Source organism: Urtica dioica, chromosome 8 (genome assembly GCF_054948205.1).
Source record: "Urtica dioica subsp. dioica isolate 48M chromosome 8, U.dioica_male_clone48M_v1_H2, whole genome shotgun sequence".
Taxonomy (NCBI): Eukaryota; Viridiplantae; Streptophyta; class Magnoliopsida; order Rosales; family Urticaceae; genus Urtica; species Urtica dioica.
Genome location: NC_142763.1, coordinates 38749929 through 38767196, shown reverse-complemented (window position 1 = coordinate 38767196; position 17268 = coordinate 38749929). Strand labels below are relative to the sequence as shown.

The following is a 17268-nucleotide window of genomic DNA, read 5'->3' as shown; positions in this document are numbered from 1 at the left end:
TTCTTGGGATTAGATCGCCATGCAAGACGACAGTCCCTTTTGAAGAGCTTTACCAATCACGTGCTCACATCGGACCACGATAGAATGAGCTTGGAAGTAGGGGCGCAGCTTATGTGCTGCCATCACGAGAGCCAGAGATAGTTTATCGATTTTGGTGTAGCGTGTTTAAGCATCAGTAAGGCTTTGCTCACGTACGTAGTAGATTGGTCACTGGACCGTATCTTCTTCACAGATATCAGAACGACGCTTACTGCTCTTTGTGAGACGGCGAGGTAGATGTAGAGCATCTTGCTTTCTTTTGGTTTGAATAGGAATGGTGGAGATCTGAAGTATGACTTCATCTCTTGGAAGGGCTTTCTCACAATCTTCGGTCCACTCAAAGCCGTTCGTCTTCTTTAGAGTTTTGAAGAACAGTTGACACTTGTCGATTGCTTTTGACACAAAGCGTGTCAGAGCAGCAATTTGGCCAGTCAGGCTTTGCACTTCTTTGACTTGTCTTGGAGACTTCATACCAAAGAGTGCCTTGATTTTTTCGGGGTTCGCTTCTATCCCAAGTCATTTGACTATGTAGCCGAGGAATTCCCCCGACTCGACCCCGAAAACACACTTGTTGTGGTTAAGCTTCATTTTATAGTGGCGGAGGATTGTGAACATCTCCCTTAGGTTGTCTACGTGATTGATAGCATATAGGCTCTTAACGAGAATGTCGTCCACGTACACCTCTATTGTCTTGCCAATTTTTTTGACGAAGATGCGGTTGACCAGTCGTTGATAGGTGGCTCCTGCGTTGTTAAGGCCAAAAGGCATGACCTTGTAATAATAGAGACCACAATCACTGATGAAGGTCGTCTTAATTTGATCGGCTCATGCATGCGAATTTGGTTGTAGCCCGAATATGCATCCATGAAGCTGAGTAGTTCATGATCGGCCGTGGCATCGACCAAGTGTTCGATGCTCGGGAGAAGGAATCAGTCCTTATGGAAGAATTTGTTAAGATTTTTGTAATCTATGCGAATGCGTCACTTCCCGTTAGGCTTTTTCATCATCACGACGTTGGCTACCTATTGGGGTACTTAGTTTCTCGGATAGAATTTGTTAAGAAAAATGTACATTTATCATTCTGAGGAGATGGGTATTTATAGTGAAGATGAAGGCTGAAAATGGCCTCTTGAGCGAAGGCACTCGTGCGCTTCTTCCGCGTACGGGCGTGACACCCCAAGTTGGTCGCGCGACGCGTGAGCGCTCACAAAGCAAGGAGAGCACGTAGATCTTCATGTGGCGCTCGCGACACGGAATGCTGCTTGCGCCAGAGCATCACGTGCATGCCTTGCGCGTTGCGCGCTCTTTGCGTAACGCGCGAAGCCACTGGCGTGCGCAGTTGCAACGCATGCAAGCGTGGGCTCGACTTATGCTCGTTTCGGAAGGGCTTTGTACTCCTTTGGACTTTGATGGGCTTTTTTGTGACCCGTCCCATTAGACTTTTTTATCCGAAATTCGTTGCAAGTCGCAACGAATTTAATGTTTCGAGTTTTTCGAAAACGATCGATGATAGTATGTAATATATATTTTTTACAAAAAAAAAAAATTAGCCAAATAAGCCACCGAAAGTCTAAGAATTGCTAAATCACAAATATTTTGTAATTTTGTTGTAAATAGCCACCTCAACTTATTCACGGCACTTAAAAATACAAAAATACCCAAAAATATTCCCGTCTATTTTGGGTTTTTTTTGTCTTTTTGAGTGCCGTAAATAAGTGGAGGTTGCTATTTACATAAAATTTACAAAAGGTTAGCTAATATACACGCTATAAGTCAAATGGTTATATAGTTAAAAGACCCTATTTTTTAATACATGATCTTGTGAAATTTATGTTGACACACTACTACAAATATAGGCATTTTGTCGCACCCGATGCCCAAAATGTCGCACCCGGAAGTTCTTCGAGTGCGACTTTAGGTGCGACATTGTCACACCCAAAAGTCCGTTGCTAAAGGCTTCGGGTGCGACATGTCGCACCCGAAGCCGCACCTATTTGACTTTATAAAATCTAAAAAAAACGAGTATTAGGTGCGACATGTCGCACCTAATATGTTATTTTAATTAAAATAAAATTGTACGCCGCCCCACCCCCCCCCCCCCCCCCCCCCCCCCCCCCCCTCTCGCCGGGCCTCAGCCCTCGCCACCCCTCCTCCCCTTCCTCCCTCGCCGGCCTCCCCCTTCTTCCCCTCCGGCCTCGCCCTCGACATGCGAGGGAGGAGGCGTTGTGCTCTGTTGGAGGGCGGAGAGCAAAAGAGGTCGGCCCTCCTGTCTTTGACGGCGGAGGTGGCTGAGGTCATCGGCCGAGTGAGAGAGCTTACCTAGGCTCGGTGGCGAGGAGGAGAGGCAGTGGCGAGGAGGACGGGCGGCGGCAGAGGGACGAGAGAGAGATAGAGAGAGAGAGAGAGAGAGAGAGAGAGAGAGAGAGAGAGAGAGGCGTGAAGAAGAAGAAGAAGAAGAAGAAGCGGTGTTTTATAATTTTAACCTAATACTTTTAAGTGCGACATGTCGTACCAGTTGCTCATATTGGGTGCGACATGTCGCACCGGATACTAAAAAATAAAAAACTTTCAATTCAGGACAATAAAAATAAGATGAGGGATTTTAAATCCCCCTAAATTTTTTAAAACTTTTAGGTGCGACATGTCGCACCCGATACCACTTAAAATAAGCGAAATTTTTGGTTTTCTGGAAAGGTATCATGTGTGACATGTTGCACCCAATGCCCATTTAAGTGCGACATTTAGATGCGACATGTCGCACCGAATACCCTTACGCACCTAAAAAGGATATTTGTAGTAGTGACATTTTCGTCGGTAAACACAATGACTATTTATTAGTAAGTTTGCATTCATATTTCAAATATATGTAATTTATAAGTATCTCTATCGATTAATCAGGTCCTCAATATATATGTATATATTTTTTTGTTATTGGTGTTTTATTCATTAATGACCCCCTTGATTGTTACTTTTTCTGTTAGTGCAACTATTAGAACGTAGAGTATGAATCAAAATCTAAGATTAAAAATAAAAATAAAAAATAAAAAAAATAAAACACATTACCAATATTTCAAAAAAATGGATAAAAAATGAACAAATACAACTTTTTTAATCACATTAGAATATAAGCTCAAGTAATAGTTAAACCATGATGTTACTAATCATAACTCAACCACTTAGAGTGAAAGGAGGATTGGTAAGAAAGCAAAACCAAGAGCACCACCACAAAAACTGCCACCCCCCACGGAGACGAGTTCCCGGTTGCCGCCGCCGTCCCCATCGTAGCCGGTGCTGGAAACACTGCCCGATCGTGGCTCCCACGGCCGATTTGAAAGCTCGGCCACCGAGCCGAAGAATACAAAGCCATGAAGAGCATCAACAAGAAAGGCAACAAGATCAATACAACTTGGAAATTCACAGAGTTTTGTTCCGACCGCGCTTTGTAGCCCGTGTACTGCGAGAACCACAGCAATGCCATGACGATTGCAAAAATGGCAATCAATTGAAACGGCGGCGCTGAAATCGAGCCTATAGTCTGGCTTGTCCAACTCTGCTTCCATTCTGGCCCTCTTCTTTTTGGGTAGACCCAATCCATTTTTGTTAGTTTCTCTCTGATTTGATTTACAACATAAGAAAAATGATGTGTGTTATTTATACCGTTCGAAGATATTGCTTTTTTGCTTTGGTATATATGCTTTGAGTGAGGAACAACCAACCTGACAAACCTTCACTTTTTTGCTTTGATATAATATGCTTCGAGTCACTTTACTCAACCAGTTGGGAAACCAAGTGAGAACGTGGACAGAGAGATAAAAGAGTTTGGATGAAGAAATTAGAGAATAATGAATAAGCTGTTGTTTTGTGCCAATTGTGTGAAACCACATTATGGCTTTTGCTTATTGATATATAGAACATTGTTATAAGGGTTGAAAATAGCATTCCCAATTTTATGAGATAAAGACTTGTTTTGGGAAAAATTAAATCTTTTATGCCTCTTCTAAAGATATTCCACGAAAAATATATTACTTCAAGACGATTAAAAAAAAATCCAGGGTAACAGAAATCGACTTATACATCTCTCATACTTCGCTTGAAAATGGATTTCCAGGATTGGAGCTTCTGCCCTTATTTTTGTAGCACTTATGGGATAACGATATCAAGCGGCGACTTTCTTAGATGTTACAGAGTTGACAATGGTGGCAAACTCGGGACCCTGGAATAATACGAAAAATCAATCTTTAACCATGAAAAAAACCGTATTTTTGTTAGTTTGAAGTCGCCAGCTATTGTATTATACCTTTAGAGAAGCCCCACCAACGAGAAAGCCATCAATGTCCTCTTGCTTTGACAGCTCAGCGCAGTTGGCACCGTTGACAGAACCTGAAAAAAATGGTTTTGTTACACTCACGAAAAGAAAAGAGAGGTGAATTTGCATCATCATATCATTATCATGTGCATGGGCAGAAGAAAAGTACCTCCGTAAATGATTCTTGTTTTCGACGCAACATCGGCGGAAACGTTATTCTTGAGCCACTCACGAAGCGCGGCGTGAACTTCTTGAGCTTGTTGTGGTGAAGCAACTTTACCCGTTCCGATAGCCCATACTGGCTCATACGCAATAACTATGTCATCCCAGCTAGGCACTGCATCTGCAAAATATTTATGAAAAAAAAAAAAAAATTAGCTTATTATGTCTGGAAAAAAAGATATCTATTAGTTGAGAACTCAAGGGAAAAAAAGAAATTGCCTGCATAAGCCTTCAACTGCTTGAAACAGACGTCAAAGGTTTTCCCGGCCTCTCTGTCTTCCAAAAGTTCACCGATGCAAGCGATTACTTTGAGTCCCTCGCTCAAGGCATAAGCTGCTTTCTTTCCTATGAACTGTAAGTGATGAAGGTTTTATTAGTTAAGATGAGAACACACATCAATGGCCAGTATGAATCGCTCAGTTTACAATTATCCACCTCATCATCTTCGCCGATGACGTGTCGCCTCTCAGAATGCCCGAGAATGACCCATTTGCAGCCAATATCCTTCAGTTGTTCCACACTGTAATACAAATACACAACTATGAGTTAACTAAAAGTAATACAAATAGATATGGGAATGACTAACTGTCATGAGAGATAGTGTTCATCAGACATATATATAATACCAAACAGAAAAAAAAATGCAGATTAGCGTGCAACTAATGGTGTCAGTAGGGTTGACCCGGGACCAAGCCCGGCTCGGCCGGGCATGTTGACTAGGGGGCGGCCCGGCTCGCCCTTTTGACAACTCTACATACAACATTGGAAACCCATAATCATAGAGTGAGTTAACAAACCTGATTTCTCCGGTAAAAGCCCCACCTTTCCCAACCCAAGAGTTCTGAGAAGAAATCTCTATCCTGTCCGTTAACGAGCTCTTCACCAGGTCAAGGTACACAAACGGTGGCGCTACAACAACATCTGCATTTCATTTTTATATCCAAACAAAGGGTAATTAACTAACTGCAAACTGTTACAGTAAATCATGATTTTATTAATATTTTTAATATCACATCCAGCAAATTTCTACTACACGGAATGGGATCTGCATAGCAGATTGGCAACTAAAATATCTACCAAAACTTTCATTGAGTCGTTACACTTCTATTCTCAAGATACATATTATTACTAATAAAAAAGAGTAGATCAGGCGAAAAGCGTACCGACATCTTCCTCCAGTTTCACGGAATTCAAGTCAGAGACAAGCTTGTTGATGGACTCTTTTGTACCATTCTAAATAGAAGTCATTGAACCCATGAAAATGTCAATGTTACAGGTAAAAACTTGAATAGAATAAAATTACAAGTTCTCATTGTTGTTATTGAGTGACAAAGTATGTTCAAATATCAATGTATTGATGGGATAATACTTACACACTTCCAGTTTCCACCGACGAAAAACTGCAACAAAAAAATAATACGGAATATCAATCAGAAGCCAGAAATATGATGACCATCATATTCAACTTTACATACTCTTGAATCGTGATAAAAGCCCATAGAAATAGTTGTAGACAATGGCCGTGTTATGGCACATCAATACACAGAAATGAGTTCTCGATTTCATCACTGCTTAACCACATAAGAATCCGCAATAGTACAATCAAAGCAGAGTAAAATTGCAACTTGCAAGTACTTGATTACAAGGAAACAGCGATGGTTATGAACTTTAAACAATTAGAACAAACAATAATTTCCTTAGCCAAGATCAAAATATCAGAACACCAATTTATATTTTTACTGTTTCACCCTTGTAACCCTAGTGTAGCGTAGGCGTTAAAAATACGACTCTATTCTCTTCAATATTATTCATCTAGTTATATTACTCCTATAGACCGTATCTATTAATTTCAGTGAATGCTTAATAGCTTGTGAGCTAGTGGAATAAGCAAAGAATCCAGTTTTATCTCGTTCACCACATTTTCTTCCGAAACAAAAGAGCAAACACGCACATTCGTAGGAGGAAAAAACGAACAAACAAAGATTGGGCTGTTTTTAGTTTCGCTCATTCAACGATTTTCAACAAACAGAGCAGAAAGCAGTTCGATAGAGAGAGAGACCTTTCCAGTTCCGGCCATGGCGACGACGGGTCTGGAGGGCTTGCGAGAGGAAGAAGAGCGGAGATGCGAGTTGATGTGTTGGAAGAGCGAGTGTGCGGCGGAGGTGTCGAGCTTGGGGCAAGAGTTGCGGCGGAGTCCGGTGAAGTTGGAGCAGTACGAGAGAGATGTGGGAGCCACCGCCATGAATGACACTGATGAGTGCTTCTCTCTAAACCTTCTTCTTCTTCTTCTTTCGAGGGTTCTGGTCTTGTGATTATGAGATTGAGACTCGCTCACAGAAATAAAACTGTTAATTTTTTTTTTATCTTTTTCCTTGTGGTATGTTTCGGTGGGGGTTTTTATGGCAAGCGCATGTTAGCAAAATAAAAATTAAATAAAATTTAGCATTAAAGGATCGTCACTATACGCTCTTTTGCAGCGCGCGTATCTAGACACGCTCGGTTATTGCCTTATTGGAATTATGGAAGGGAATAATTGGTTTTAATTCTTTTCTTTTTTGTTAGTTTTACGGCCAAGGATTTAAATGTCGCCGAAATTCTCCAATTTTCGCCGGCGGTGTCATTTTTGCCGGGAAAACAGCCGACGAAGTCATGAAAAACGTTTTTCCATGTTGTTTCGTTGGATTTTCTCCGAAAACGATGTGTCGTTTATAACATCACGAAAAAAATGACTTTTCACGAATTTCCAACAAAATTCTTTCACAAAACAAAAATAAAATCCGTCTTACCCATGGTGGTATTCACCAAAAAAACTTAATTTTTACAGATTTTCAACTTTGCACCCAACTTAGCAAGATCGTCAATCATGTAAAGAAAAACTTATAGCAATCCGCCTTTAATAAGACACTGAAATACAAATAATCTACCTTCTATAAAACTACTACCCAATGATAATAACATAAAAGAAAAAATAAAACACAAACTAGAATTAATCACACAGTAAACAAAAGAAAAATAAAAAGGCATTTCAAGATGAACAAAAAAGAGTGTCAACCCCATCCGAAATAACACAAACGATAGATCTCGGAGAGTGGTGGTGGCCATCCTCCTAGCCACAACATGGAGCTAAGATTGAGAGTCGCGCAAACCCCCCACGGCACCTCTGAGAGCTACAACACTACCTCCAAACATCACACAAAGACTCTTGGCGACAATCTCCAACCCAACACCAAGCCCCGAAAAGCTTCGACCAAAGATGTCGCTCATGTGACCTTGTCAAAAAATTAAGGACCATGAAAAAGAAGAGGACCAGTCGCCGAGTACCCTAATCCCCACCCCCAAAAAAAAAAGTTTGTCTGAGCTTATTAAAAAAAAAAAAAAAAACTCATTCCATCTTTACTTACAATAATCATTTTATCATTAAAATAAAATTGATGAAAAATTTTATTTTTATGAAGAAAAAAAAAATTGTATGTCATCGTATTGAAAAGCATAGTAGAAAGTGATTTCCATCAAAATTTTACCAAACATACAAAAAAAAAAAAAAAAAATCACATTTTGATGCCCAATAACCACTGAAAAATATAATTTTGTAGTCATTTCGACGGAAATCAGTGACATTTATAACTTTGCTAGTGACCAAGTAGAAGGTTCGTGCATCGTGTTAGAAAAACTTACAAGAGTTTGCCTTTAGACCATATATGTCAAATAATCAACCTCTAGTTAGATTTCATCTTAATAGTAAAATGTAAGCGAAAAATAAAATAAAGGCACTCCGACATGTACAACAAAACAGAGTCTGTTAGAAACTTTACAAGAATAATATTTATAAAGCGGGAATAAAGAAAGCTTGCACGGAAATAATATAAACATAAGGGAAAAAATATATTATGATTTTATCCTAGAAACCGGAGAGAAAGAGAACAACAAATAAAATAAAATAATAAACATAAACCTTAAACCTGAAAATGGAAGGAAAGAAAAAAGAAGGACATTGAGGACCGTTCGGCGGTTTCCTTAAAGCTTATATCGTCCTCCCACGGGTGTTGGAGTTGATGAACGATAAGTCTCCCACGATACAATAACGTCGAGAAGAACTTTACACCAACGGTACTTCTCCGGTGAACCAAACCTGCAATAGAACCAAACTACCGACACAAAGAAAACAAAGAAAATTTTGGAGGAGAAGAAAGAAGAGAGAATTCGATTTGAGCTGTTTCTGAAAGAGAGCTAGAGGCCTCTAGTATCTCTCAAGGTCTCATGATTTTTACAAGCATTTGAACAACAAAAAACCGTCCCATTAATGCTCTTAACTCGGCTGATAACATCAAGCAAACGTTCAAATACGTTTTTCTAATTCACTGTAAAACGGTTCCATTAATATATTCAGTTACAAACGAATTTAATTTAATTTCCAAATAACTAAAGATTTATTTACGGAATAAAAGCCTTTAAGAAGTGAATTTTGCAAAAAAAAAGAAAAAAAAAAAGAATAAGGTTTACCCCAAGCAAGCCAAAGCCTGGCACGACCGACCGGGCGACGCGTTGTGGACTTGGGCTTCCCCAAGCCCTTGCCCCTCTGCAAAACTGGGTCGCCCTTGGGAATCCAAATCATTTTTGCACAAATTAGCTATATAAGATCACTTATTTTTTTCATTATCACTTCATGTGAGACTCTTGCATTTCACTTGTCACACACAACTAGTGTGTTTACACAATTAATGTGTTTCTTTAAGAATATTTTGAGCATCATTTTTTCATTCATTATAGCTCCGATTTTGGAAAACTTATAGTCGATATTATACCTCTTTTTGCAAAGAATAATAATACTCAAGAATTACTCTATTCAGCTGAGTGAATCCCACTCAAATCATTGCAAAAAATCAGCAGCTCCAACAGAGTCCACCACCTGTAGATTAACCAAAATGAAAATATCGACCCTCATAAAAAAGGCCATGAACAAAAAACTCTCGAAGAATGGTGGTGGCCATCTTTGAGCTCCCACGAGAAGCTGAAACTATGACATACACAACCATCCTCTAAATTTGTCACCGCCGCCACTCTCTCGAGATATGGTTTCCACTGCATATCCACTTCCACTTTTGGAGCAAAAACTTTGTCGCATTGCCCACCTTTCAAGATTATATTTCGCTGTTGTTAAGGGTATTTTTGTACTCACACATATATAAAATATGATTCTTTTTTTATATTTCGTCTGTCTAATTTATTTACATGATCGTCAATAATCTATTTGATTTATTAACATTGTTGATATTACGATTTTTTTTAAATCTGAAAAATCTAAAAAAAATAAAATAAAAAAATTCAAGCAAACCAAACGAAAATCAACAACTACACATCCAAAATCAATCTCGTTTCGAGCCTTTCTTCATTTACCGGCGATGATTTAAATTTATTTGTGATTGCTTTAACTTTAGAGTTTGAGTTTGAATTTGGTGTTTCTTTGTCATTTTTTTTTGTAGAGAAGAACATAATAATAATAATAATAATAATAATAATAATAATAATAATAATAATAAGAAGAAGAAGAAGAAGAAGAAGAAGAAATCGAAAAAATCATGACGGAGAAGAAGAGGAATTGACGTGGAGAGAGAGAGAGAGAGAGAGAGAGAGAGAGAGAGAGAGAGAGAGAGAGAGAGATTTATGTTCATATCAATGTGTTTCACGATTCCACTCCATCTAAAGCCTCGTATATATCTAATAATTTGGGGAAAAAAAACAAATTGGTTTTAAGAATCGGAAAATTCGTTTGAAGATTTATTGACATTTTGTCTTTTTACTGACATCAATGTCAAAAATTCTTCAAACGATTTTGAAAAACTCTTTGAATATATATGGACATCGATGTCAATAAATTTTCTGGATGTCAATAAATCTTCAAAGAATTTGTTCTGTTGCGGATTTATTGACATGCATAAAATTATTGACAACGATGTCAATCAATGTTCAAAGAATTTTTCAGAATCGTTTGAAGATTTATTGACATTCATATCAATAAAAGACGAAATATCAATAAATCTAAGACAAAATGTCAATAAATCTTCAAACAAATTTCCAAATTTTTCAAACCAATTTTTTTTTTCTTTTCAGATTTTCAGATTTCCAAATTTTCCAAGTTTTTTTTTTTAACTTCACATAACAAACGACAAATGATCTCTAACTTTGCTTTTGTGACCATTTAGTAAACAACAAAATTAATACAAAAGAAAATAAAATGATATTTCATTAAGGGTATTTTTGCGCTCCCACGAGAAGCTGAAATTATGACACGCACAACCTTCCTCTAAATTTGTCACCGCCGCCACTCTCTCGAGGTACGCTTTCCACTGCATATCCACTTCCACTTTTGGAGCAAAAACTTTGTCGCATTGCCCACCTTTCGAGATTAGAGATACTTTGCTGATTAAAGTCACATCGAAGCATGAAGAGCCCTAAAAGACGACCGACGACAATCCATTCGAGTAACACTATTTTTGTTACGACATTCGTAGGGGCTTAATATCTTGTGTGCAATGGAAGTATTACCATTAGCATATATGCATTAACTGGAATTTTAAATACTCGCACAAGCACTAATTCTAGAGGTAGTCTTTACTAAAGTAATTTGCTACCTAATTTTAATGGAAGTTAATTATATGGTAGAAGGGTTCTTTTTTTATTTATACGTGCATTTGACGCGCCTCAAATGCGCTTTGGATTTTAGATTTTCTGTAATTGATTGAAATGTGATAAATAAACAAAGCTATCCGGGTCGCTCACAGTTGTAAAGGTGTCGCTGTCGTTCAACGAGAACACACTAAAGTATTTCGCTGCCCAAGCGTCGTCGTGTACCAGACAAAGGTAATAGTTGCGGGTCTCTCTCATTCTGCCACGTACTTTAAGATTAAAAAACAAATACTAAATATTTTACATTTAAAAATAGGGTTGGAATTGGATGTGGATGAAGTGGTTCGAAACTTCTAGCAGATATGTGGTCAAAGGCTGTGTATGTCAATACTCAATAGTGTACCCATATATGCAAAGATTTGATAGATTATTGGTTGCGTTATTATGTCGTTTTTTGCCCTAATATTGACCATCTTTATCAATTACGTTTCAGAGAGTTAATTGTGACATGTTAATCCTCTTGAATATGAAACAATAGGGATAAATGTTTTGTTTGGTAAGTGAAGGGAAGGAATATAAGAGAGACGAGTAATGTATCCAATGAACATATTTGGTAGATTTATTTGACCTAAATGAGTGGTTGGTGTTACCTAATTCTTTTCCGAAATACACAATCTACCATGGCTCACCAATCTTTAGACTTTACCCTTTCTATTTCTTTAAGTTTAGAGATTAATAATTGGTTGAAACTATACACCAACTATCATCGTACTATGCTTGGTTATAGAGGATGAAATAGTCTCCAAATATGTATAGAGTTTGAAAAAGACTCCTTACCAAACAATTAGAACTTTCCCTTCATATGTATCTTCATTCATGCAAAAAACACAGCCTTAAAAGATGAATCTCTGAGCCATAGTCCTAGTCAGTTATAGTTCAAAACAGAGAGTAGATTCACCTCTTTTGTTCTTCCTTTTGCACCTTTTGAGTCACTCCAAAAGGCAGTGGCATATTCATAAACGACTTGCCACTTTATATAGAATTTCAGGCTTCCCGCCAAGAGCATCACAAATAACTAACCTAAAAATACCTCTGACAGCCTTATGTCAAACTTTGGTCAAGCAGAGCAATAAACAGAGCTACAATAGTTGCACAATAAGTCTTCAGGTCTTGTGGGTCACAACACAAGACATATAAACCATTGGTCAAGCAGAGAAACAAACAGAGATACAATAGTTACACAATAATTCTTCAAGTCTAAATAGGTCACGAGACAAAGAATTGCTCCTCCAAAACATGAACTAGATTACTATATACTCTACATAGGACATAAAATCTACTCGTGCTCTAAGCATTGCTCTTACACATCAATAATCTGAAGCTTTATCAGTTTTTTTTTTTTTTTTTTTTTTTTTTTTTAATTGTGGTCTAAAGTTCGAGTTGTTCCCAAGATAAATAAACTACTCTTCCAATACCCTATTCATGTCTTTCTCCACATTTAAGTACTTTGGAAGTTTCTACAACTTGTTCCATTATTACTTATGGTCCCTAGAACTTTCACAAGCGACCACACTTTATCCAGTTCTCACCAGATTTTTCTTATTATTCTTCTTCTCTTTTTTTTTTCTCTCTTTTTTATGGATACCTTACAATACCCTCTAATGTATTGCACTTCTAATCAGTTCAAGAAAAGTTTACTCTCATTGGAACTAAAATAATGAAATATAACAACCCAACATGAAGAAATGCATAATATAGTTTGTTTTACCTTAATTTACATACATTAAGCAGTGGACATATAAAACGTATTACCTTTTTTCTTCTTTACAAGGACCAACAAAATTATAGATAATTAACAGCTGGTGACAATAATTCCTGATTAAAATATTGTGATATCGAAAACAGCCACAATGATACACCTCATAATCAGTTTGAGCAAATATATCTTGCCACATTTCTTGCTTACTTCCTTTCCTTGTTGCTAGTAATTTTATATATCTACATCTCTATTGCAGTTATTCCTTGAAAATAATGTGAGATGGCCGCGAGAAAATGAAACCAATATAAATCAATAATGGTCAAAGTATTCATCCTAAAGTTTGTATTTTCTAAAAGTGATTTGAGTCTTTCAACTTTAGTGTGGGAAGCTAAACAGGCAACATTAGGGCTATCATGAAATCAAACAATATATCGCATTGAGCAGAACGGAATTACATTATACTAGCAGGATGACCAATATATTGCAGTTAAAGAAAAATGACCTGTTCAGTTTTGTTCTTTTGTCCGTTATCTATGAGTCACCAGCCTTTGTGCTGCTGGTTATGCTATTAGACGAGCTATCCTGTACACTACGAGGGGAAGAGCACCTACTCGAAGAACTTCTTTCGCTGATGCCCTTTTCATTTCTCGCAGAACTTTGAGATGGTCCATGTCCCGAAGATATATCCTGCATCCAAAAAATAAAAAACAAAAAAAACATGATGACCATCATATAAAAAATTATATCTATCCATTCACTCCCTCAAACCAAGGATTACAATGCCAGTTGCCAATGTTTGGCCGACGAATCCATTTTTACGGAAATTTTATAATGCCGATTTTTGTTTTCCAAAATTTCGTCGGTTTTCCGTAAATTCTGCTGGTTTTCCTTGGAAATTTAACAAAAATTCAGGAACAAAAAACCCAAAGTAGCCGTAACGTCGCTGGTTTTCGACAAGTTTTTATAATGAAAAAAATATTATCCTGAATTCGAAAAGTCGGAGACTTTATAACCCTTGTCTGAAACAAAATATAATGCTTTAGTAAAGTGACGGACCTGATCCGTGGCCGACCCAGGAGTCTTCAACTCCAAGTTTGTCGCAACATCATTCGAACCCTCGCTTTTCTCGACCTTGCTATTCTCTCCCGCAGACTTGTTTCCGGATTCTTGCTTCTTGCCCGAGACTGAAGCTGAGGCACTTGGCCTGATCGCCGGCTGCATCGTCGGAGACGTGTGCTGTTGAGAGTGATGGTCAACCATCGTACCCGGAGGCATGTATGGAACATAAGTCGAGCACGGGTTAGGAATGACCCCCGGATTTTGGTTCCCGTAGAACGGGTATGGTTGCATGTGTGGGTGCATAGGTATAGGTCCCGTGGGCATCGGCATTGGAACGGGATACGGGTACGATGGTGGGGCCATCATCACTGAATGATCCATTGGCCACGGATACATCGTTCTCGCCCGTTGTTGGTACTGCCCGTTGAGGCTCTCGATGTCGGATTTGAGAGAGGCTTTCTCTTCTCTGAGATCATTCTTCTCTTGTGTCAACTGTCGCAAATATATATCATATATACAAGAATTCAATCAGTAAACATTAAAGTCATTAAATCTTCACTTTCACTACGGAGTACATGTGGCTTTACCAGTATTGGTAATGAATGATAAATGAAATTAAAGATCACCTCGCGAGATTCTTCATTCAGCGTAGAGTACTCAGCTTTGAGTTTGTTAACCTGCGATGCTAACTCCTTCAGCAATTGGATAGTATCGCTTAATATCGTTGCTTTGTCATTTTTTGGTCTGTCTGGATCTGCAATTTATTGTAGCATGGGAAACACGTACACTATTATCAATGATATCTATGCCTATGCATCATAAAAGAGTTGAATTCAATGTATATCTGGAAAAAAAAAATTAAAAAAACAAAAACTTATTTTCGAGTAATATTGTTATGTATACAAATTCTGGCCAAATTTCCAGAACTAACCTCAAAGCCTAATAAAACTTACAGATTGTGTGATTAAAGGACACTTCTTTCTTGGGAAACAAAAAATTGAGAAGGTAAAAAACGATTGCAGTCTTCATCTACAAGTTAACCATCAAAGAAAGATCAAATACCTAAGACACTTCCAAGCTCGATAAACTGTTCATTCAGTCGATCCCGCCTCATCTTCTCTCTGTCAGCCTTCTGGCTCTTCCTCACAGCTATGCAATCCTTGCTTTCCCCTTCGGGCCCATGGCTGCAATTAGCCCATGAATAAAAAAAACATGAATCAGAGGGACTTTAATCAAGTATCCAAACAGTCATGCTATTCTATCTAATAGTAGAAATTTCAACGTTGCTAATCTTTGGTTGCACCGATATCACATTCAAACTAAACAATACACATTGGCAATCCAAGCTTCATTACCAGTGACATCAATTGTCTAATGGAAAATGTAAACTAGAATAAGTCAGCTCAAAATTCCAACGCGCACTTTCTAACTTTTCCCACCATTTCCTTCGAACGCATCTGCTAACATCACGCTAACATGCCAATTTCACAGACTCGTTACATTAAAATAAGAAAAGAACCTTACTCGATTACTTGCACCTCCATTATCAGACCTCAAAATTAAGCGAACAATATACTAATCTAATGATCAACAAAACCAGAGAGGAAATCCATAATCAGGGAAAAATTAAAGCGAACAAACCTCGAACTAGGCTGAGATCGACTTGGAGGTTTGGGAATTTGAACAAAGCCTTCTTGATCTAGCTTTTTCATTTTCAAAATGTTAAGGGTTGTCAAGGGTGGTTTGTTTGTTTTTTTTTTTTTTTTTTTTTTTTTTTAATTTCTTTCTTCTTCTTCCCTTTGATGGCTTTAAGATTTTTGCAAGCTCTGACGAGCCCAGAACAAATAAAATAAAGAAGCTTATCCTGTATTATTCCACCACTCCAGAAAAGCGAAGGCATAAACCGGTTAGTTGGATTTGGACCGGATCACTGGTAAATTACATATGGGTTTCACACTGTCAGGTCACCTTAAAGTATAAATCTCAGGGATTATTCTGAGTTAAATATTCCTACGTATTTTTTTTAATCAAAATTCAATATGTTAAAATTAATCCAAAAATATAATTTTTCATTATTATTGGTACAAAAATACCTTCAATAAAATATGATTCTTTTTTTATACTTCGTCTGTCTAATTTATTTCCATGATCGTCAATAATCTATTTGATTTATTAACATTGTTGATATTACGATTTTTTTTTTAAATCTGAAAAATCTAAAAAATAAAAAAATTCAAGCAAATCAAACGAAAATCAACAACTACACATCCAAAATCAATCTCATTTCGAGCCTCTCTCCATTTACCGGCGATGATTTAAATTTATTTGTGATTGCTTTAACTTTAGAGTTTGAGTTTGAATTTTGGTGTTTCTTTGTCATTTTTTTGTAGAGAAGAACATAATAATAATAATAATAAGAAGAAGAAGAAGAAGTAGAAGAAGAAATCGAAAAAATCATGACGGAGAAGAAGAGGAATTGACGTGGAGGCGAAGAAGAGAGAGAGAGAGAGAGAGAGAGAGAGAGAGAGAGAGAGAGAGAGAGAGAGAGAGAGAGAGAGATATATATATATATATATATATATATATATATATATATATTTATGTTCATATCAATGTGTTTCACGATTCCACTCCATCTAAAGCCTCGTATATATCTAATAATTTGGGAAAAAAAACAAATTGGTTTTAAGAATCGGAAAATTCTTTTGAAGATATATTGACATTTTGTCTTTTTATTGACATCAATGTCAAAAATTCTTCAAACGATTTTGAAAAATTCTTTGAATATATATGGACATCGATGTCAATAAATTTTCTGGATGTCAATAAATCTTCAAAGAATTTGTTATGTTGAAGATTTATTGACATGCATAAAATTTATCGACAACGATGTCAATCAATGTTCAAAGAATTTTTCAGAATCGTTTGAAGATTTATTGACATTCATGTCAATAAAAGACGAAATATCAATAAATCTAAGATAAAATGTCAATAAATCTTCAAACAAATTTCCAAATTTTTCAAACCAATTTTTTTTTCTTTTCAGATTTCCAAATTTTCCAAGTTTTTTTTTAACTTCACATAACAAACGACAAATGACCTCTAACTTTGCTTTTGTGACCATTTAGTAAACAACAAATTAATACAAATGAAAATAAAATGATATTTCATTAAGGGTATTTTTGTACTCACACATATATAAAAGTCATACATTTGGATTAATTTCGACTTATTGGATTTTGGTCAAGTATTAAGCAGG

At 37.1% G+C, this 17268-nt stretch overlaps 3 protein-coding genes across 4 annotated transcripts; all 3 read right to left on the bottom strand.

The window, feature by feature from the left end:
- Positions 1 to 3099: 3099 nt before the first annotated feature.
- LOC149389706 (uncharacterized) lies at positions 3100 to 3879 on the bottom strand. Its single transcript, XM_089622920.1, has 2 exons — positions 3756 to 3879; positions 3100 to 3650 (listed from the first exon to the last, which is right to left on the bottom strand). The coding sequence occupies exon 2, from the start codon at positions 3632 to 3634 to the stop codon at positions 3197 to 3199; it is 438 nt and encodes a 145-aa protein (XP_089479046.1). The 5' UTR covers positions 3635 to 3650; positions 3756 to 3879; the 3' UTR covers positions 3100 to 3196.
- Positions 3876 to 6943, bottom strand: TIM (triosephosphate isomerase). The gene is made up of 9 exons (XM_089622919.1): positions 6627 to 6943; positions 5941 to 5967; positions 5731 to 5800; positions 5365 to 5488; positions 5003 to 5087; positions 4787 to 4919; positions 4515 to 4688; positions 4337 to 4419; positions 3876 to 4252 (listed from the first exon to the last, which is right to left on the bottom strand). The coding sequence occupies exons 1-9, from the start codon at positions 6807 to 6809 to the stop codon at positions 4196 to 4198; spliced, it is 936 nt and encodes a 311-aa protein (XP_089479045.1). The 5' UTR covers positions 6810 to 6943; the 3' UTR covers positions 3876 to 4195.
- Positions 6944 to 11232: 4289 nt separating this feature from the next.
- On the bottom strand, positions 11233 to 15972 carry BHLH121 (basic helix-loop-helix (bHLH) DNA-binding superfamily protein). 2 transcript variants are annotated; one of them, XR_016300702.1, is made up of 6 exons: positions 15651 to 15972; positions 15072 to 15193; positions 14636 to 14763; positions 14007 to 14501; positions 12029 to 13637; positions 11233 to 11450 (listed from the first exon to the last, which is right to left on the bottom strand). XR_016300702.1 is itself a non-coding variant. In XM_089623254.1 (5 exons), exons 1-5 carry the CDS (start codon positions 15719 to 15721, stop codon positions 13482 to 13484), a joined length of 972 nt encoding a protein of 323 aa, XP_089479380.1. In that variant the 5' UTR covers positions 15722 to 15972; the 3' UTR covers positions 11233 to 13481. The 2 variants fall into 2 exon arrangements, 1 of the variants encoding a protein (XP_089479380.1); XM_089623254.1 differs by having other exon boundaries at positions 11233 to 13637.
- Between the last annotated feature and the right edge of the window lie 1296 nt (positions 15973 to 17268).